Source organism: Myotis nattereri (assembly GCF_964212035.1).
Source record: "Myotis nattereri genome assembly, chromosome: 9".
In the NCBI taxonomy this organism is placed as follows: Eukaryota; Metazoa; Chordata; class Mammalia; order Chiroptera; family Vespertilionidae; genus Myotis; species Myotis nattereri.
Genome location: NC_138084.1, coordinates 24,587,065 through 24,609,312, shown reverse-complemented (window position 1 = coordinate 24,609,312; position 22,248 = coordinate 24,587,065). Strand labels below are relative to the sequence as shown.

The following is a 22,248-nucleotide window of genomic DNA, read 5'->3' as shown; positions in this document are numbered from 1 at the left end:
TTCTTATTTAGAATCACTGAAACTCTAAATCACTGTGGCCCTAGCCAGTTTCTCAGTGGTTAGAGCACTGACCCGCAGACTGAAGGGACTCCGGGTTCAATTCCGGCCCTTTTCACATCAATGTTTCGTCTCTGTCTCTCCCCCTCCCTTCCACTCTCTCTAAAGATCAATAAAGAAAATATCCGCCCTGACTGGTTTGGCTCAGTGGATAGAGCGTCGGCCTGCGGACTGAGGGGTCCCAGGTTCGATTCCGGTCAAGGGTATGTACTTTGGTTGCAGGCACATCCCCAGTGGGAGGTGTACAGGAGGCAGCTGATCGATGTTTCTCTCACCGATGTTTCTAACTCTCTCTCTCTCTCTCCCCCTTCCTCTCTGTAAAAAAAAAAAAAAAATCAATAAAATATATTTTAAAAAAAATATCCTCAAGGTAAGGATTAACAATAATAAATACATAAGTCTCTGTCACTCAAATTATTAAGATTTCATAGTATCACTGTAATTTTTATTATTAATTACGGAATGTGCTACTGGTAGGCTGTATCAGAAGTGATGTCCCCTATCTAGTAATTCTGGAGGAGGAACATTTTGTTAATCAGATTCAAATCCTGCAGTCACTATATGCACATAAATTCCTTTATTTCATAATTTATAAAAATGATATGGGCATTAAGAATAAGACTTAAGGGCATTTACAGACAAATATGATGCTTATTAGAATAAAACTCATTAAAAGCAAAAAAAATAATCCATTATTTTAACAATTCACTTCTAGTCAATATGTATATTCCCTCCTAAAGTTTTATCTTAACTGCCTAATTGTTTGGTTAAAACCACTGCTTATTTCATTTTTTTCAAAGGAGAAAGAAAAAACGTGGAGCAGATCATGCTCAGTAGCTGTAGCGCATGACCTCTGTGACATGTAGGAGAGGCCCAATCCTGACAGCAGGAATGTGTCATTCAGACACTGGCAACCCACTCTGCCTGCATAGATATGTCAGCACACACTTCACCAAGATGGTCAAAACAAAGTCTGGAATATGTTCTATTGTGTGAACAAAACAGAATGGGGGTATTTTTAATAATAAATCACTTAAACAAGTGAAGGCAGCTGTCAGCAAGGTATGAGCTTCCAACATGAAGGACAAAGAAAAACATGCACCACCATTTGTAATCAGACCAGCCTGAAGGCCAACCAGTTCTGAGTCCATGTGCTGCCTAGTACTCCACCTGCAGAAGGAATGTGTCAAAGCATTGGGAGCTCTCCTCAAAAAGGGTTAGAAGAAGGGGAGGAAAAATCACCCCTTAAAAATGTCCCGTTTAAGGCTTTATAATAAAAAAAACATATAAAAATGTAACTTGTTTCTTTTTTAAAAATTTATTGTTGAAAATATTACATATGTCTCCCTTTTCCCCTCATTAACCCCTTCTAGTCCACACCTGCCCCTCGCCCCAGGTCTTCACCACACTATTGTCTGTGTCCATGGGTAATGCATATACAGTGGGGCCTTGACTTACGAGTTTAATTTGTTCTGTGACAGAGCTCGTAACTCAAATTACTCGTATGTCAAATCAATTTGCACCATTACAATGAATTGAATGCTGGGCTGATGTTGTGGCGTTCACTATGACATTCGCTGCGCCAACTAGCGGTGGGGTATCTGAAGCTGGCTCGTAATCCGAATTTTAGCTTGCAACTCAAAGCAAAAAATCGGCCGAGAGACAGCTCGTATCTTGAAAAACTCGTTAGTCGGGACACTCGTAAGTCAAGGCCCCACTGTATGCATATAAATTCTTTGATTAATCTCTTCCCACCCACCCCACCCTTCCCCTCTGAGATTCAATAGTCTGTTCCATGCTCCTATGTTTCTGGATCTATTTTGTTCATCAATTTACTTTGTTCACTAGATTCTACATATGAGTGAGATCATGTGATACTTGTCTTTCTCAGACTGGCTTATTTCACTTAGCACAATACTCTCCAGGTCCCTCCATGCTGTCTCAAAGGGCAAGAGATCCTTCTTTTTCATCTGCAGTTTTGCAACTATTGCCTGTTAAATATATCTAATTTATAGAGAATGACAATAAATTTGTAGTATTCCACAGGAACATGATGTATTATAATATAATCTTCCAGAAAATAGTGATTTGAAAGAAAAACGATTTTTACACATTTCTATTTCTGTCAAGAGAAAACATAATGTATAATATTTACTTCTGCAAGTCATATTTATGTAAGCCACATAACATGAAAACCAACCTGTAAGTTTTCCATTGGCATAACCATAGCTTTTTGCAGCTGGACGAGGTTTATTTTTTGAATTTTCCAACCATTCCTTAAACTTTCTTTCTGCTATTTCTTTCTTTTCCTGTAATTCAGCTTGACGTTGTTTTTCTTTTTCCTTAAAATGACAAGACCAAAGAATCTCCAGGGATATTCTGTAACTAAATATTGTACTGACTTTTCCCCAGCAGCTTCCCACCCCAATGGCTTACTGATGATAAATAATAAATCATATTTCTCTAATTTGAGAGCAAAATTAAACATGATCAGGGATATGGTATGAAGACTTCAAACCCAAGAAGAAAAAAGCAATTTGCTGTTTTAAAATAGAATAGTAATTTACAATAATGTAATAAAAGCACCACCAAAATTTAGCATTAACAATGATAAAAAGTTTGAACCTAACTGAAAAAATATCAACAGACTTATTAACATTTCTCAACCTAAGAAAACCACAATGCATAATCATTTCTGAAGCATAAGCATAGTATAATAAGTAGGAATAGCTTCATGTATTTATTTTATGCTAAGATAGTGCCAATTTTCTATTAGAAACTTTTTATACAATACATATAAACATCAAAGTAATGTATTCTAACTGGTTACTTTAAATACCTTTTCTTTCTTCTTCTTCTCACATTCTTCAGCATTTTTTTTCTTTAACCATTCTTGATATTTTTCTTTTGCTTTTTCTTGCAAATGCTCTTTCTCCAGTTCTTTTGCTGCTTTTGCTTCCATTTCTTTAGTAACTTTTTGTTCCCTTTCTTTCCTTTTCTTAAGTAAAAGTAAAGGAATTTTAATTGGAATGTTTGTAATTATTCTCATATGAGGATGGAGTGTTATCTACAGTAATCTAAATTTGTGTTATTTCTTAAAATAGGTAGAAACATAGTAGTTGACACAACGTGACTTGTGAAAATACATAACACACCTGCAATTACCTGGTCAATTTTAGTTTACCAACTCAGCTGTAAGATTCATTATGGCACTAATAAAGTTCTTGTTCACCAAAGTATACTCAGAGCTTAAGATAGTGCTGAGTAAACAGTACATGCTCAACAAAGATTTGAATAAATTAGAACAGAAATTACAACCTGTTAGATTGCCCTGAATGTTTGTTTTTTAATGGATGTTTACCCTCTAAAATCGGAGCCACAAATGTACACATTCTTGGACAGTTTGACAATATGAATACTTGGATTAATCTTCACCATTAGTGAGTTACAGCCATTAGTGAGTTACAGAGAACAAATAACATTTGGTCCATTAAATATTGCTATAGGGGCACATACAGACAAATCTTTGGCTATGCAATTCTATGTAAGACCAGAAGTTAGCAAACTATGGCCTGAAGGCCAAATATGGTCCATCTGTGACCTATCACCTAAATTTTTAAATAAAGTTTTATTGAAATGTGGCTACACCCATTTATTTACGTATTTATTGTCTATGGCTGCTTTTGTACCACAACCTCTAAGGAAATAAATTTCTGTTGTTTTATACTCAGCCTGTGGTGTTTTGTTATGGCAGCCCTAGTAGGCTAACACAATAAATAAGCTTATAAAAAGATGCTAAATATCATTGGATATCAGGGAAGTGAAAAGTAAATGACAATGACGTACCACTGCATATTGACTGAAATGATTTAAAATGAAACAGACTGACAATGTAATGTTTGGCAAGGATGTGATGCAATTGGGATTTTCATACAATAGCGGTGGGAATGTAAAATGATACAAGCACTTTAAAAAACAGTTTGGCAATTTCTTATAAAGTTAAACACACACTTACCACATAACCCAGCAATTCAGTTCCTAGGCATTTACCCAAGATAAATGAAAACAAATGTCTACAAAAAGACTTGCACATAAGTTGTCATAGAATTTTATTCATAATACCTCAAACCAGAAACAATCCAATTGTACATCAACTAGTGAATGGATAAACTATTTGTGGTATTCCATAGAGTAGAATACTACTCAGCAATAAAAAGGAATGATCTTAATACATAGAATAGGGAATTTTAAAAACAAAAGAGTATACCTTCTATGATCCTATTTATATAAAATTCTAGAAAAGGCAAATTTAATCTGCAGGGACAGAAAGCAGACTAATGGCTTCCTTGGAGCTGGGGCTGGTTGGGGGTGGGGAGCAGGAGCCGAACACAAAGAGGTACAAGGGAACTATCTGAGTCAGCAGTTCTCAACCTGTGGGTCGCGACCATCGGAAAACACAGATAGCATATCAGATATTTACATTACGATTCATAACAGTAGCAAAATTACAGTTATGAAGTAGCAACGAAAATAATTTTATGGTTGGGGGTCACCACAACATGAGGAACTGTATTAAAGGGTCGCAGCATTAGGAAGGTTGAGAACCACTGAGTGATGGAAATGTCCTGTGTCTTGACTGTGCTGCTGGTTATACAGGAACGTGTTTGTCAAACTTCAAATCGGTATATTTTATTGTACATAAATTATAGCTCAAAGAAGTTGATTTTAACACACCACACAGGCTCTCCATAGGATTAAACCAGAGGAGAGAGAATGGAATACCTTCAGTTAGCGCAAGGAGAGCACAGCCTGCACGCAGGGAGGTGCTTAGAGAGAGGCAGCCACTACGTGGCTTCAGTTTTTCTAGCATTCCAGTTCTATTCCGCACAGAGCACAACAATAAATCTTCCCTTTGTAAAGATGGTGTCCTGCGAGAACCTTTGCTTCTTGAAACTGAAGGAAACTAACAAAACAACTGGCTAAGGTTTCTGAATCCCTCCTCTGGTTCCTTCAATAGTACCTGGCACACAGTAAAAGTGTAGAATGCATGAAGGTACACAGATAACAGTGTTACCAATCATACGCTTTGTTGACCCAAGTTAATTTAATTTTTTACATTAAAAAGATCAATTTCATGTTTTAGAAAATAAAAAATTTCACATTTACGTAACTTTTGAAATAAGGAAGGTAAAGACCCTTATACAAAATATGTGATAACATACTACAAAAAACAAATCTGGAAGAACGAATTAGTATGGCAACATAAATACAAGAGTACCAGATGAGATAAGCCATTTATTTGAAACAGATTTAACAATTTACAGTCATAGTATAAGAAACTAGCTTTGCTAATGGATACATAAATCCTTTTTGTCTGGTTTTTTGATAGAACACAGTGAAATGACTTAGAGAAAATAAGGCCACAGATCCAGCTAAAATGTGAATGAGGCTGGAGGCAGCGGAGGACCACACACCATGAAATGTAAACAGAGGAGGAAAAAGCTAGATGCCAGACAGAAAGAGAAGAACCAGGAGAGCAGTCTTTACAAACAGAGGTAAATGTAACTAAGACTGAAATAAGAAATCTGATAGGTTTTAAAGGAAAAAGAAATTTGAGTAATCAGTTATTTCTTAACATGCACAAGACTTCTGCAGAATAAGTAAACTCAATTTCTCAGGGTCCTTTTGTGAACTATTCCCAACCTTGTGGAATCCTGCTTTCAATAATTAGTGATTGATGTCAGGGCATGCCATTTCCCTCCAGAAGAAAAAATTTTTCTCAAATAATTGGATTAGATCTACTGCCACTAATTAACACAGAGAATATATCATCTCTCAGCAGTATCTTACATTCTTAGACAAACAACAACTATGTTTGATTGGCATGGTAAAATGAGCTTAATGGAGTTAGAAGATAAGAGAAGCTTTTAGAGGAAAGAGCATGCTATTATTGTATACACGTAAAACTCTTTTATTTTTCAGTTATTTCAAAAAAGTATCACCCAAAGCCTGGTAATGGTCATATAGACTTGTTTTGATTTTGGCATTGATTCACAAGGAACTCTTTCTTGTTGTATTATGGAATGATGCTAAATTAATTATAATCAAGATATACTTCTGAAGTAAAGAACAAATAAATACATTTATGGTTAAAACACACATATGTCTAGCCAATTTCCTTCTTACTATACCTGGAGGAAGAAAGCTACGTCATCTTCAAATTGCTTAAATGATTTAGTAGATACTCTACTAATATCACTAGGCTTTATAACAATATTTAAGGACAAAAATTTAGGATTAAAAATTTAAAACTTTGCCCTACAATTTAAATATTTAACTATATTCTTAAAATTTTATTATAATTTAAAAAGCAGTATCATTCTACATACTCACAAGATAACAAACTGACAAGTATTTACAAAATTTTAACTTGTGATCCAGTACAAGAATGTATTAGAATTAAAAGGAAGATAATACCATTTATTCATTTGTTCATTTATTCATTCCAACAACAAGTCTACTGTATTATAAAGCATTATATTAGATATTGTGATGAATTAAAAATATAAACATTAATTCTACCCATAATTCTTAAAATTACAAAGAAAATGAAGATATGTACACAATACAAAATAGCAATAAAATATATAATAATACAAGGTATACCTGACAAAGTGATAAATGTGAACAGGATTCAGGAAGGAAAGAGTTTCTAGCATGTGATCAGCGAATGCTTCCTATAAGAGGAAATGCTTTGAGCTGGATAATGAAGGGAAAGGTAAGGTGGAGAATATAATGAGATTCCAAGCTGATAAAATATCATAAAAAAATGAAGTGAGAAACAGAAGAAAATGTCCTTAGCATTTCTCATGAACACATCCCTGGGGCCTGGACAGTATAGTCCAAAGCTCTAAAGTTCTCTGAAATCTATTGTGTATCTTAAAAATCATATAAAACTTATGTTCTTTTCCATTAAGTATCTGTGCTTGCTTTACAAAAAAAAAATTTTTTTTCCTCTCAAAATTTTCCAGTAAAACTAATACTCTAAGAAGATTGGCTATACAAATCCTAGGTATGCTCCCAAATGAACACCAGTAAGAATCGACAGCATAGAACAAGGAAACCACAGGCAGGGGAACTCTTTCCCCATCCCCACGTGGGAGTCTGTACTTATTCTTCAATAAATTTCCACCTTTGCTATAAAACAAACAAACAAACAAATTAAAAGAAAACCTACAGGCAGAAGAAGACATGGCACCAAAGGCAGAGGGGAGAAGGTCTTTAACTGGCCAGGCTAGAAAAATCGATGCCCTTATGGAGCTTACATTCCAATATGGGAAAATAAACAAACAAACAACACAAGTTGAATGATGTAATGAGACCAGACAGGAAGAGATCATAACAGGAGTGACTGTAAAGGAAAGGAAGGGATGATGACAAATGACAGAATTCTGATTATGCCCAGGTGACTGAGATGACAGCAGTACTAATAGCAGTAATCGAGCAGTTAGGAGAATGGTTCTATCCAAGGAAAATGGGCAAAAATGGATTGTTTTAGATTTTCAGGCTCAGAGGTGGAAACAACCATATAGTCGGAAATCCAAGACCCTAGGGGGTCAGGTGTTAGAGGTACAGACTTCATGATTACCTGGAGGCCACATGCGGGAAAAGGGAGAGAAGCAGAGAGCAAAGGGCAGAAGACAGAAACTTCATAAATGTCCATGAGGGTAAGAAAAAAATCAGGTCAGAGAAGAAAGAATCTAAGAGAAAATAAGAAAAACCTAGGCAATGAGGAGTCATAGAAAGAACACTTAGCAAAAGAGATGTCAGGATGTATGTGTGCAATTTTTCTCCTCACCTGTTCATTCTTTTTCTGAACCCATTCCTTGTGTTTTTCTTCAGCAATTATCTTTCTTTTTTCACGTTCTTCCTTTTCTTTTATTTTTTCTAGCTGTTGAGTTAATTCCTGTGGATTTTATTCAAACAAAAGGCAACTTCATAATAGAAGTACTCAAATCACATATTTTTTAAAAGGCTGAGGTTAACCAAATTAAACAAGGACATAGTTTCCTTTATAGAAAATACACCATTAGTAACAATAACTTACTTAAGTAACTAGTCTATGATGAAAAGAAAACATTGGTAAAAAGTATAAGTCATTTTTTAGAAATGCAAATAATTGCTTGGCAGCAAAACACTAGTTTCTTAGACTAAACTTCAGCTAAATTACCCTCATTGAAATCAACTTTCCCACACATAAATTTTGGCATCACTGTACACTCTTGGCAGAAGCTCAAGGGAATTGCAACTTTTTTTTACAGTTATAAAAAGCTTCCAGATTCTTGAGGAAGATAAAGAATAGGAATTAAATAATCCCTAAATTTAAAATTTTAATTCAGTCATACAGAAGGCATTCCATTTTCTTTAGGAAAAAAAAAAAACCCAAGGTTTTTCCTCACTCATTTTATAGCTGCTGGAGTGTAACACAAAACCACATTCATATCCCATAGGCCTTGCTGTCACTGGAATCTACACGTTTGGGCATTTCCTCAGAAGAAAGAATGTGGAAGGTATGGCCAAATAAAACTACAAGCTCAGTGCCACCAGTCTGTCACTCATCAGTTAAATTACTGCATTAGTTGAGAATGTTGTTCAAACTAGACTCCTAGGACTCTACTACCATAATTATTAGTTATTTTTCTTCTCTCTCCTTAGATACTAATAATCAGATACTTTTATGTATCTTCAACTGGACCTCACTCCTCCCTCCCTCTCTCCCTTTCCCAAAGACCTATCTACCTGAGCATGAGTGGGAGTGGAAAGGACAAGTTAGCAACTCTCAGACAGTTCCAGTGTGTTACACGACATGAAGATAAAACTTGACACCAAGAAAATATGGTTTGCACTTTAGAACAACTGATGCACAGGAAACCTGTCTTCCATGTCCCAGCATCCTATAATTCCACTGCATAGAAAAGAATTGCCCTCACTCATTTCCAACTTTTAAACATCATACTCCCGACAGCCTCCAGAGTAAAACAGCCACCTTGGTTTTAAAAACATTCTTCATTACCTCTGCAGCTGCTATACCTTGATTATTCACTTAATACTTTTTTTTTTAAAATTGCATGCCTACTATAAAGATAGCATGCACTGAGACACAGGGATGAAATTCTGGAAGTCTTTCAACTAATCTCCTATATACACACAAGAATTGAGTGCTACATTGTGAGGTACTGTGTATTAAGTTTAGAAAAGGGAAAAGAACGGAAGGGAAGAGGAGAAGAGAAACACTGTAGGCCAGAGTGGTCAAATATGAGCACCGTAAGAGGAACAGAGGAATTGACTTGACTAGAAAAGAGAGATTGGGGGTGATGGGTTGGTGTGTGGTAACTAGGTGGGAAAAGGTCTTTTGAGACAAGAGAGTAAATTGAACACTATGAAGCCAGAATACATGGCAAATGGATGACTTAGAACTCAGTGATAAAGGCTAAAAACTGCATTACAAGGGCCAGAACTATTCTGAGGGAGACTGACTAGGAGATTGTCACAGTATATGAGTTGTAAGGGAAATGACTGAACTTGAGCCAGGAAATAAAAAGGGGGAAACATGTATGTGCGTGCGTGCGTGTGTGTGTGTGTATGTGTGTGCGTGTGTATGACAGGCTATGAACAGATCTAACACTCATATATCCAAATTTCCCTATATAGTCCTCAATTTTATTTTATTTTCAAGAAAAGTAATCATTTAAATATACAAGTAAAGAGTGATTGATTATATTTATGTACCCTTTTAAGATTCTTCATAAAAGTAAACTCAAAAATCAGAAAGAATAATCAGACTTTGTGTTCCTATTTTATGGCTCACAAATTTTAGTTAATGTTGACATAAGAGTTAAAGATAAAGGAAGGGTCAAAAAGTATGTAGAAAATACTACCCCAGACCCAGACAGTGCTCTGATCTCAGGATGTCTGCTAAAGCGCTCCCGCCCCCCCTCCCCCCCCCCCCCCCAGAATACACATCACACCTGGACACAGAGCACTCCCTTCCGTGGCTCGCTCCCAGCATTCCCACCCTGAATGCCTCCATCTGTCCCCACCAAGCAAGCCTCCTCTGGACATGGCTGGAGCCTTCTCTGTCAAGGCCCCTAGGTCGTCTTCTGGTACACCACTGAATCGCAACAGGATTACAGCTATTTTCCCACAGAGTAAACGCTTGATTATAGAAAACCAAATTGCAAAGAGGATCCTAAACAGCACTTTTATTTCAATAGCTTTTGTCAACTTTCAAAGACCTGAGTTTACCACTGAAGGTAACAATCACAAAAACTAACAGTTTTGAGTTTCAAAAACTCTGTGTCCCGCCCTATTCACTAGGGGCTGATGAATGAAATGGCCAAAGGCAAACTGGGGAAAAGCCCTCGCATTATTCACAAACTAGACAATTTCTATAATTTAGAACAGATTGTACTAAAATGCTAAAGCAAATGTTAAAAATTAGAATTAACAAAGGCCATAGAGAATTCAGGGCAGTCTGTTAAAAGAATTTTTTTATGTAATAAAAATTTAAATAAAATTTATATGATCTACAAAACCAATGTTAGTTTTTTATAATACTGATATTCAACACTTGTCATATTTATCATCTTAACAAAGTTTAATTTTTTTTAACTTTGTAAGTGGGTAATTTTGATGGGTTAAAATAATTTCTTAACTCAATCTTATAAAGATGTCTGAAACAAATCTAAATGTCTGTTACTGAAATCAAATATACAAGAAGGTATGTTCTTTTTAATAACCAATTATCCTTTAAATTTTCCTTTAAGTTATTAAGAAAAACAATAAGAAAGCCAGGGTAAATTCAAAATTAAATATTAAGTCTGACCCATTTATTTCTAAAATACATCTTAGTATTGTGGAAAAAACACTAAATTGGAAGTCAAAAACTATGATCCAATCCCATCTTAGCCACTAACTAAAAACCTTGGCAAAGTTACTTTCTGGCCCTCATGTTTAACAGGGATCTGAGATGAACTGTTCCTTATACAAATTGATGATATGATTTTTAATGATATGATTTATAAACAAATTAGAGAAAGCAATAAATAAGAACAAAAAATAAGGAAAGCATAACTTACAAAATAAAACAAAGAGAAAGGCATGAAAAGAACATGAATACCACAATAGCTCAAAATAAGCTTGTAAGAAAGTGAGGAGTTGGCCCATAAGTTATATTACTGGCATGACTGATACAATAAGATTCATGCTAAAATATTTTAATTGCTTTTTTTTTATGTTGTCTAAAATCTAAAATAAAAGACTATTTTTAATGAATACATTTTAAATCTACGCTATAAGTAAAATAGAAATATATGGGAGCCCTGGAGGAGGCCTCGCAATGGCACGTCCAGGGCTTCGGGATTAAGGTCTCCAGCTTGCCATCTCCTGGTGCCAGTCCCACAGTTTAATTGCTTTAGAGCTAAGTAATGATGTAGATGTTATAAGATATAAGAAATGCCATTTCTAAATACATGAAAAGGTTTTCATCTTTCAACCAATTATACTCATACATGCTTAATCACTGTGGTAGGGATTTTATATTCATTATTTTAGTCTGCTCTCAAAACAAATCTTCAGTAGTTTATTATCTCCTATAACACAAAATAACAACTAACTTTTACTGAATGCTTCCTGTGTAGTAGGCCATTCCTTGATGTTCACGGAGTCCTCATAACACAATCAAGTAAAAACGGTTTTTCCCCTTTCACTGGTAAAGAAATCTAGGTGGAAAGAGATCGTAAGAATTTGCCCAAGGTCCATGTTTTGAATCCAAGGACGGCTCAAGAATTTACACTTTTAAACACTCTACTATTGACTCTCTAACATTTGGCTTACAGATGAAGAGAATGAGGCTCAGAGAAGTTAAGTAATTTTCTGAAGGCCACAGAGTTAGAATAGCAAGGCTAAAATTTCAGCCTTGTTCTGTGTGACCCCAAAGCCCAGGCTCCCTTATGAATTTCATTTCTTTTACTGTATGCTGACTCTAAAAATGACCTTCAGGTTCTGTTTTGTTAAATATGTTTTTATTGATTTTAATGAGAAAGGGAAAGTAATAGAGAGAGAGAAACATCCAGGAAAGAGAAACATCAATTGGCTGCCCCTTCCACACCCCCCGACTGGGAATTGAACCAGTGAACTTTTGGTTCATGGATTGACGCTCAACCACTGAGCACCACCGGCCAGGGAGACTCCTTTTCCTAATGTAACAAGTGACTTCTAATGAGGCTAGAGATAAACATAAATATCATAAACTAAATTCCACTTTACCACTGACTCACTAAAGCAGTATTTTCCAAACTGACTCTAAAACCAATTGAATAGGTTATAACAGGCCTTTAAAACAACCCCAAAATAAGGCCTTGGCAGATGTGGCTCAGTTGATTGAGTGTTGTTCTATATACTGAAAGGTTCCTGGTTGATTCCCAGTCAGAGCACATGCCTGGATTGCAGGCTTGATGGATGTTTTGCTCTCACATCAATGTTTCTCTCCCTCTCTCTTCTTTCCTCTCTCTCTAAAAATCAGTAAAAAAAAAAAAAAAATTTTTTTTCAAGAATATAATAGGCTACCAGGTTTTGCAAAAATTAAGATATTGTTTCAAATATGTATGTGTGTGTGACATGAAGCAAAGTAGATTTGTCACCATGAACAAATATTTTGAAAACTACTGAACTAAGTAATGGAGGGTCTGTGGTCTCAATAATACAAACTAATGCTGAAAATAAGTGAAAAAGCTTTAGTGAGGCTGTGAATAATAATATCAATAACAATAAAATAACACCAGCCATTTTTATACTTTGTCTCATTTAATCCTCACAAAAATTCTGTGACACATATTACTTTATCCTTATTGTACAGATAAGAAAATTGAATGAAGCATAAATTTAAATAGGCTTGCCTTACATCAAACCACAGGGTCTTTCTCAGACTTTGTGGCCTTCTAAGAGGAAACAAATATTACTGTGCACTTTTCCAGGCATAAATCTGTAGTTTAGAATACAAAGTATCATGAATAGGGAAAGAGCAGAAGGTACTGATTTCTACAATCATTTAAATCATGCCAAGCCTCATGGGTTTCAAAACTGATGTGGAAAATTTATTCCAAGGAAGATCATGGAGGGCTAAGTTTTAATTCCAAGAATTTTTATGACAACATGATTACTAATAAACTTAAATATCCAACAATAGTGAATCCATTAACTATATCCTAATATATATTCAATACATTTTAAGTATATTTTAATAATCTTAGCCAGTCATTTAAAAATGACATTGTAAAAAATAAAAAATAAATAAAAATGACATTGTAGAAATATTTAATGATATTGAAATATATTAATAAATGTAACCAGTAGAAAAAAGCACGTTACAAAAGAGTTTGCTCCTAATTCATTAAAAAGGAGAAGTATCCCTCACCACTCAAATCTACTTGTTTTCTGTGATGGGAAAGGGAGAATTTAGATAATGAGTCCAGATATGGAAAATACCAAATTATCCAAATATATTTGGCTGCTAGGTTCTAAAGAGCAAATAGTAAGAGTTCAAAGAATGAGGGATTCATGTGAAAATGTAGCTCAAACTATTATTTCAGCTTTGAGGTGAGAGTTCAGATAGAAAATCACAAATACAGAAATATCCACAAGCAAGGCAGGGAAGCACGGAGAAGCTGAAAACCTCCCACAAGCCCAGCAGATTCCAATCTCTCAGCACAAACTCACTCTAGGGCACAAGCTCTGAGTAACATGTGGGTAGATTCTTATCTCTATTTCAATTTTTGTTTATCTCCTTTCCTAAAAATTTTACCAAGTATATGTAGTTGAATTTACTTTAGTTAAATGTAGATATGGTGAAGCTCCACTGTATGTATCTGTATATATACACTTGCACATATTTATTTTTTAAATTATATGGAAGAAAATCTGGAAAGCTATACACCTTAATGTTAACAGTGACTATCTTCAGGTAGTGAGATTAGAGAAAATTTTAACTTTTTAAATTATGCTTAGCTCTATTTTCCAAATGTTCTTATAATGACCATGTGTTAATTCTACAATACGCGTTACTGACACCAACAAATGCAGACACTTTGTTTTGAGGGATAATATTAACATTTTCATTGCAACAGCAGCTCTACTTTTTGAGCTCATGGATTAAATGAAGAGAATGCTGTCTAATTTTACCTCCAGAGCTTTCTGTTGCAGGCGGCCACGCTCTTCTTTTTCTTTGCCAACAAACCACACTTCCCATGGCGTCAGGCTGCTCTCTGGTAAGCACACCTGTTTCTGTTCTTCTTGGTTATCTTTGGATTCAACCACCCTATTGCAAAAGAGGGGACACTACAGCACTTGTACTCTTTGGCTTAACAGTCAAAATCACTTCGCTGTACAGTGAAAGTAGAATTTAATAATCTATTTACAATACTGTAATTTTTGTAAGTAAATATATATGAATTACATATATACATTTGAAATAGCACAAAAAGGAACTCCAATATTTAAATTAGTTTATCCATAAACTGCTTTTGAATGCCTTCATCTTCTAAAATCACAGTGTTTTAAAAATCTATTACGATAAAACACACCCAGTCCATCTGCCTCAATGACAGTATCTTTTTCTTAAAACTCTTATATCTGGACAACTAATTACACCACATGATCCTAATCAGATCCTGGAGCAGACATTTCCCTTCTTCTCCCTTAAATACCTAAGAAAAACAAATACATATATATACAAATTATCTCTATCTATCTATCTCTATCTATATAGATATAGATATAGATATAGATATAGATATAGATAATTATGGCTAATATGCAAAGTGTCCCCTCAGGAGTTCGACCGGGAAACCAGGAGTTCGATCGCTCGCTATGACAGGTGCTGACTACCAGGGGGCGGCGGAGAACGTGGTGGGTGACCAGCGGCCGCAGCGGGGCACTGAGGGAGCTAGGGAAGGAGGAGGCGAGGAGGCCGGGAGGCGGGGAACCTGATTGGCCCTGATTTCCGGCCAGGCTAGGGGACCCTACTCATGCATGAATTTCGTGCACTGGGCCTCTAGTGTATATATAAAGCAAATGTGTTAACATTAGGGATTATGGGTGAAGGGTGAACAGAAATTCCGTAAATGCTCAATTTTTCTCTAAATATAAAATTGTTTTTAAATAAAAAGTTACATAACAGTATATGGCCGTTGTATTCTTTAGCATTTTGGTTGACTCCCTTTTGCCAGTTCTCAGACAGGGTGTGTGTATGACTCTCCACAGTGTGGTTACCCCCTACCAAGCTCACCACACCATGTACCTCTCTCAGAGTGTCTTTTCTGGGTCTGGGGAAAAGTAACTACTTACTCAAGCTGAAAAGAAGAGGAGAGGGGAAAAACTCTAAGTACGCAACTAAATACAAAACACAGGGTTCTGGCCAAATACACAAGCTTCCTAAAACAGGAAAAGCTGGTCAGCACCCAGAGAAAGAAAGTTCACTCAGAACCCAAGGCAGCTCTAGATACTAGATTATAGACTTAGCTCTTCATTCCTACTTCAGGCAGCCAATTGCCTAACCCCGTGGTCGGCAAACTGCGGCTCGCGAGCCACATGCGGCTCTTTGGCCCCTCGAGTGTGGCTCTTCCTAAGACTTAGGAGTACCCTAATTAAGTTAATAACAATGTACCTACCTATATAGTTTAAGTTTAAAAAATTTGGCTCTCAACAGAAATTTCAATCATTGTACTATTGATAATTGGCTCTGTTGACTAATGAGTTTGCCGACCACTGGCCTAACCCACTGCGGAATTTTTATCTTAGGGGAAAAGAGATACTAGATGTGTTGTTTACTTCTTCTATGTACCTTTCCTTCTCAGTCTTATAGAACAACCTCATTGGCTCCCATAGTTTCAGCTATCTCTAAGTGCTGATGATGTGTGAAACAGTTATTCCAGACCAGGTCTTTCTCCTGAGCTCCAGGCCTTTATTTCCAACCATCTGATAGACAGCTCCACTTCAATATCAAACTCAATCAATCCAAAACAAGTCTAATCATCTTTGAACATGTACCCACTACTCTTCCTCACCAAGAAAAATTGCACACCTCTTCTTACAATCCTACCTCAGTGAAGGGTACCATTACCTCCCCAGGTGGCCAAGGCAGGAACCCAGATCTCTGACTCCTCCTGCTCCCCCCGCCCCCCATCCCCCACATAACCACTAGTTATGTCTATTCCAATTCTTTCCATTTTCTCAAGCCACTGTCAGGACATAACTGGTCTTTCTCCCTTCATTTATAATCATTCTCCACCCTGTTGCCAGATTCGTCCTTCAAACACATCCTTCTATCATGTCACTCCCCATCACAAAGTCCTTCAGTGGCTCCTCTGTCCACAAGATGAAATTCAAACTCCCGACGCCCATGAATTGGCCCCTATCTTCCAGCCTCTTCTTTCACCAATGGCGGATCCAGACTCTACATTTTAGTCCTGTTTGAACGTGGGGAGATTGATGAATGTGCCATGCTCTTGTGCTCTGCAGCTTTGCCTAAAACTCTGAAATTCCTTTCTTCCACCTCCACAGATGGCCAAAGTAAGGGCTGAGGTATGGGAGTGACATTTGGGGTGCATCTCTGTTTCTTCCTAGTGTAATTTTGTAACCTCTTTAAGCCTCCATTTTCATCTGTAAAATGGAGATAACAGTGGCTCCCTGCATTACTACTAGATGAGACAGGCCATGCTAAAGCACTGAGTACAGTTCAAGCATGCGGTAAACATTTGGTACATGTCATTTAGAAGTAGGAGGAGGAGGAGTATGGATAATTCCTACTGTCTCGTCAAGGTTCAACCCAGGCTCATTATCTTTACTGCCTTACAGTGAAACTCTGCAAAAAATCTGGACTAAGCACCTTGGGCTTTCTGTCGCTTGCCCACCTCTGCCATAGGCCATGAATTCCTAACATGTCTTAACTCATTCTTTATTTCAAAATCTACCTTAGGGCCTAGAATAGAGTAGGCTCCCAAGAAATGTTTGTTGAGAGAAGAAATTAGTGAGAACAGTGTTTTTTTTAAAGAAAATGACACTTTAAATATTGAATTTCTTGCCTTAATATTTTTAACAAACGTGTTCAAAATGTTTGACATATATAACTCTACCCATAATCAAGAAAGGTTTGATAAGCAGCTGTTTATGACCAAAACCTTTATTAAGACGGGTTTCCTAATGGAGAGCAATATAAAAACCAGGATAAAGCTCACGAAACAGCAGGCCCAACACATATTATAAGACTCCAGGAAAATACTCATTATCTTGTCCGAAGTCAACGGTGAGCTTCACCTCAGTCCACTGGAAGGCCAATGCATCCTCTGCGCATGGCCCTATTGACACCTAACATATCTTGAGTTCTTATCCATCATGTGCAGCTGATGCCTGAGTCTAGCTCAAAAAAGCCTTACCCTGTAAGTTTTGCCACCGTCAGACCACCGTGGCAGGTGAAGGGTGGAAAAAAAAGGCAGCTCTACATTTACGCCCTAGTCCACAGAGATTACCCAGAACTGTGGCTGGACTACAACTCAGACCGCCTGCTCACCTCATCCCATTCGGCCCGAAAATGTCCAGGGCACCAACTTAAGGTTAGACGTAGGCAGAATGAAAAAAAATTTTCAACACTTATCCTTCCTGAAAAGAAGTGATAACTTGTCTGAAGTATCTGAAGAGAGTCCCTGCATCTATGATTCCTTTGAATCATAGGGAATGGACTGTGATAAGGAAGGCAGCCTTGGCTCTAGGATGCCACCAGCTCATTTGGGCTTTGGCTAAGGGGAGACATAAATCTGTCCAGCTCCTCTGGTCAAGGCTTTGGAGCTTGGAAGCTAATGCAAGGTCTCAGAAGCCGAGCTGTGGTTTTGATGGCCAGCATTCCTTAGGCTGCTCAACTGTGTCTACATTGTCTTGTTGATTAGGCTGAGAAAGTATTTTCCAAAGCCTTAAACTTTATTTTAAAAATCTTTGGAGCCAACTCAGTCCAGAAGAATCCCTACAAAGACCCGCATGAAAATGGACTCCTTAAAGTCTATCTACTTCTACCACTAGTTCTACTATCAGGTTGATCAAAGGCCTGTTTCTTGTTGCTACAACCAGTCTGAACAAGTGACTGAATGGCTACTCTTACTGATCTCCATTCCCACCAATGTAATTACTTTTGCTTCTCATTGTTAAGAGTCTCACTGTTGTAAAACTACGTATGAGAGTCACTTCATATGGTTCCATATTCCATTCACCCACTCTGGTTATGAATGCCTTATATGAAGGAGATTATCTTGATGCTTATACATAAAACACGGGCCTATATTTCTTAGATTAGATCTCCTGTACTATGCCTTACGCCAGTGATGGCAAACCTATGACACGCGTGTCAGAGGTAACACGAGAACTCATTTTTTTGGTTGATTTTTCTGTGTTAAATGGCATTTAAATATATAAAATACATATCAAAAATGTAAGTCTTTGTTTTACTATGGTTGCAAATATCAAAAAATTTCTGTATGTGACACGGCACCAGAGTTAAGTTAGGGTTTTCCAAAATGCTGACACGCCGAGCTCAAAAGGTTCGCCATCACTGCCTTACGCTGATGGATAATCGGAAACTTGTAACTGTTTTCTGAAGATGACATCATGAACCTACTCCAGAATGGGCCTGCATTACTACGCCTGTCTCAGAAAAACATACTCCTGCAGGAATGGGCCCTTTGTTCCCATTTCTACATATCCAGTAATAGGCATCTAGTACAGGGAAGTGATAATGCAATTTGCTGTAGCTTGGTACTAGGCCCAACCAGCTCTGCCAATAACTGGGTGTATGCCTTTGAATCAGACTTTTTATTTGTATTCTGAGCCACAGTTTTACTATCTGTAAAACGAGTGACTTGATCTAGGCTTTAATTCCGTGGGAGTAGAGACCATGTTTATCTTGTGTATAGTCCCCAGTATGTAGACTGATATGTGACACAAACTAAATGTTTGCCAAAAGAATAATTGTAGAAATAAATTACGATGGTTTTAATAATCTCTTTGGTTCTAACAGTCTTTGATTCAGTGACTCCTATGCCACTGTTCAGTGCTCAGATCAGACCCCAAGGTTGTCTCTGGATAATGAGGTTGACATTGTTAAACTCTCTCTGCTTCATCTCCTTATTTGTGACAAAAAAAAAGTATACTGCTTCTGACAAGCTACTTCACTGGCAATCAGGTTTGTTTTGTGTGTTTTTTCCCCAAATAACTACAGGTACTACCAAAGTGCAGTGGACCATGTTTTGGTGTTAAGAGTTTGGACAAGATGCTCAGCCGGCGGGTCTCAGTGGTTGAACATCGACCTATGAACCAGGAAATCACGGTTCCATTTAGGTCAAGGGCACAGGCCCTGGTTGCTCGATCCCCAGTGTGGGGCGTGTAGGAGGCAGCCAATCAATGATTCTCATCAGCCAATTGATGTTTCTCTCACGCGTGCGCTCTCGCGCTCTCTCTCTCTCTCTGAAATAATTTTTTTTTTTAAAGTTTGGACAAGAGTTCTGGTGCTCACAATAAGATTTTTGAGTATTTATACAACTCCTGAAATGGTAGCAAAATTGTGCGTGTTTGAGACTATGTACTTCTATCTGGGGAGTGAGACTGTGGCAGTCATCATATCCTCAGTGTGAAAAGGGATTAAGGATCACAGAAAACGTGAGGTCATGTGTGCAGAAAGGAGCCCCGCCGCACAGCCTCTGGGCCTCGGCGGGGGGGGCTTTCGCCGCAGAAGGAGGTGCACGGAAGGGCCTGCGGCGGCCTCGCTTTTACCTGGCGCGCCCCTGCAACTCCACTCCTCCCGGGCTCGCCCCCTCGGCCTCCGAGTCGTGGGCATCTTCGTCCACTTCTTCTTCATCCGCCGCGTCGCCGTCGTCGTCAAACGCGAAGCTCTGGCGGCAGAGGGGAGACAAGAGCGAGCGGGTGGAATTGCTGCAGCTCAGCCGCGGGGATGGCGAGCGCACCGCCACCGCCACCGCCTCCAGTCCCTGCCCGCGGGCGTCCGCCGTGAGCGCGGAGACGGAGCCCGAGGAAGGCCGCGATCGGGCGCTGCAGTCTGCCGGGAACCAGGCGTCGGAAGGGGGCCGTGCAGCCCCCCACCGCCCCGCCGCCCACATCGGGCCCGCCACGTTCAAACCGGCGGAGCGGCGGCGGAGACGTGCTCTCCCAGCAGGCCCCGCGCGCGCCGAGCCTGGCCAATCAGGGCGGGGACAGGCCCGCGTTGCCTGGGCGACGCGTGGACTCCGCGCCGGCTTTGTTCCGGCCTTCGGGCGGGGAGTCCTCCGCCAGGGCCGGTGTCGCCGGCCAGGTAAACGCGCTTCCGCGAGCGGCCAGATCGCGTCCCCATGACAACTTTGCGGGCCTGTCCTTTGCTGGCTGTGGTGTTGCAGTTAACTTTCTACAGGAAACAGGCCGCCGCTAAATAAGACAGATACTTTTAAAGGGAAAGAGGCAAAAGTCAGAATTACCCCCATATCGTTACAAGGTCAGGAGTATAAGCATCAGTCAAGATTTCTTTCAATACACGGCCACATTTTATGAGGGGAGCAGAGGCGAACTTTATCCATCTGTACAAGTGAGGTCAATTTAGGATAACTTTTTAGGAAAAAATTTTTTTAAATTTTTTGGTTAGCACCTCCTTTGCCGGTCTATCCATGTGAATGTGGGGGTCTCTTTGAACCCTCTAGTGTGCTAGCATCTGTGCTAGACACTGGATATTTGGATGAGTAAAATAAAAACCCTGCAGGGACAAGGTCCTCATTCTCTTGTGAAAAATCATACCACTCTTCTGTGGAATGCGTTTTATGAGGAAAGGAAAAATGTGGGACCTCGGAAGGAGCACTCTCTTAGGGACTGGGGATGACAGTAGCAAGGGAGAAGTGGTAATAAATCTGGATGCTTTTTTCATGCTGACAAAACTGTAACACTTGTAAATAAATATGGTTTTGTCCAGCTCATAATGCATATTGCTCTAGAAATACCACAAAGTGAAAACTGACAGTGGCTAAAACAGCACACAAGATTTGTTACTGACCAACGAGTGGTACAAAATCTTTGATGAAATTTAGATCTGCAACATTTGACAAAGAAGAATTAAATATAATAGAAACAATAGCAACCAAGGGCAATTCAGAAGGCAGAAGCTATAATTAATACAAATATGACATGGAAAACAGTTTAAATGAATGCTAATTTTGCCTCAATATTCAATAAAAACAATATAAATGGAAGAAAATAGCAATTTAAATGAGTAATGAAACTAATCAAGGAATAACACTTGGTTAATGGAGTTTTCATTCTCTACCCCAATTAGTCAATATCAGCATATTTGTCTAAAATCTTTTATGAGAACATATCTAGAATCAACAAGAGCATCAGAAGGCCCCAGAGCAATCTAGGGCAGAGGTCCTCAAACTGTTTAAACAGGGGGGCCCACTCACTGTCCCTCAGACATTCCGCACATGCGCACTGCGGGCCCCAGACAAGTTGGCTGCTAAGCAGGACAGGCAGCAGCAGCAAAAACACCGGGTGGGCTGGATAAATGTTTTCGGCGGACCGCATATGGCCCGCTGGCCGTAGTTTGAGGACCCCTGATCCTAGGGCTTCAGAAGGAGGTAAATTTGAAAAGTTACTTGCAAAAGTCATAATCTGACATAACTGAAGCATAGAAGAAAAAGCACACATACGTTTTAGTATGAAAGGGACCTGGGTTTGAATCAGTGGTTTCTTCTTACTAGATTTCAGGTTTCCTTAAACAGGCTGTTTGGCCTTTCCAAGTCCCTACTCCTCGGTAAAACAAGGAAATAACCACCTCCTAGTCCAGTGATGGCGAACCTTTTGAGCTCGGTGTGTCAGCATTTTGAAAAACCCTAACTTAACTCTGGTGCCGTGTCACATACAGAAATTTTTTGATATTTGCAACCATAGTAAAACAAAGACATATTTTTGATATTTATTTTATATATTTAAATGCCATTTAACAAAGAAAAATCAACCAAAAAAATGAGTTCGCGTGTCACCTCTGACACGCGTGCCATAGGTTCGCCATCACTGTCCTAGTCATAGTATCTCATTAATCCTCAAAGCTTCTAGCAT

General features: G+C 38.4%; 1 protein-coding gene across 2 annotated transcripts in view; it reads right to left on the bottom strand.

Moving 5' to 3' along the window:
• The window catches only part of CCDC34 (coiled-coil domain containing 34), a 30,153-nt gene extending 9,837 nt beyond the window's left edge, over positions 1 to 20,316 (bottom strand). Inside the window, exons 1-5 of one of the 2 annotated variants that reach the window (XM_081099874.1) lie at positions 19,927 to 20,316; positions 14,296 to 14,431; positions 7,916 to 8,023; positions 2,897 to 3,055; positions 2,258 to 2,399 (exon numbers count right to left, since the gene is read on the bottom strand). In XM_081099874.1, coding sequence (XP_080956000.1) covers positions 2,258 to 2,399; positions 2,897 to 3,055; positions 7,916 to 8,023; positions 14,296 to 14,431; positions 19,927 to 20,270 — 889 coding nt within the window. In that variant the 5' untranslated portion in view covers positions 20,271 to 20,316. The remainder of the gene's footprint in view (positions 1 to 2,257; positions 2,400 to 2,896; positions 3,056 to 7,915; positions 8,024 to 14,295; positions 14,432 to 19,926) is intronic. The other variant, XM_081099873.1, reaches the window with a different exon arrangement.
• Positions 20,317 to 22,248: the final 1,932 nt, after the last annotated feature.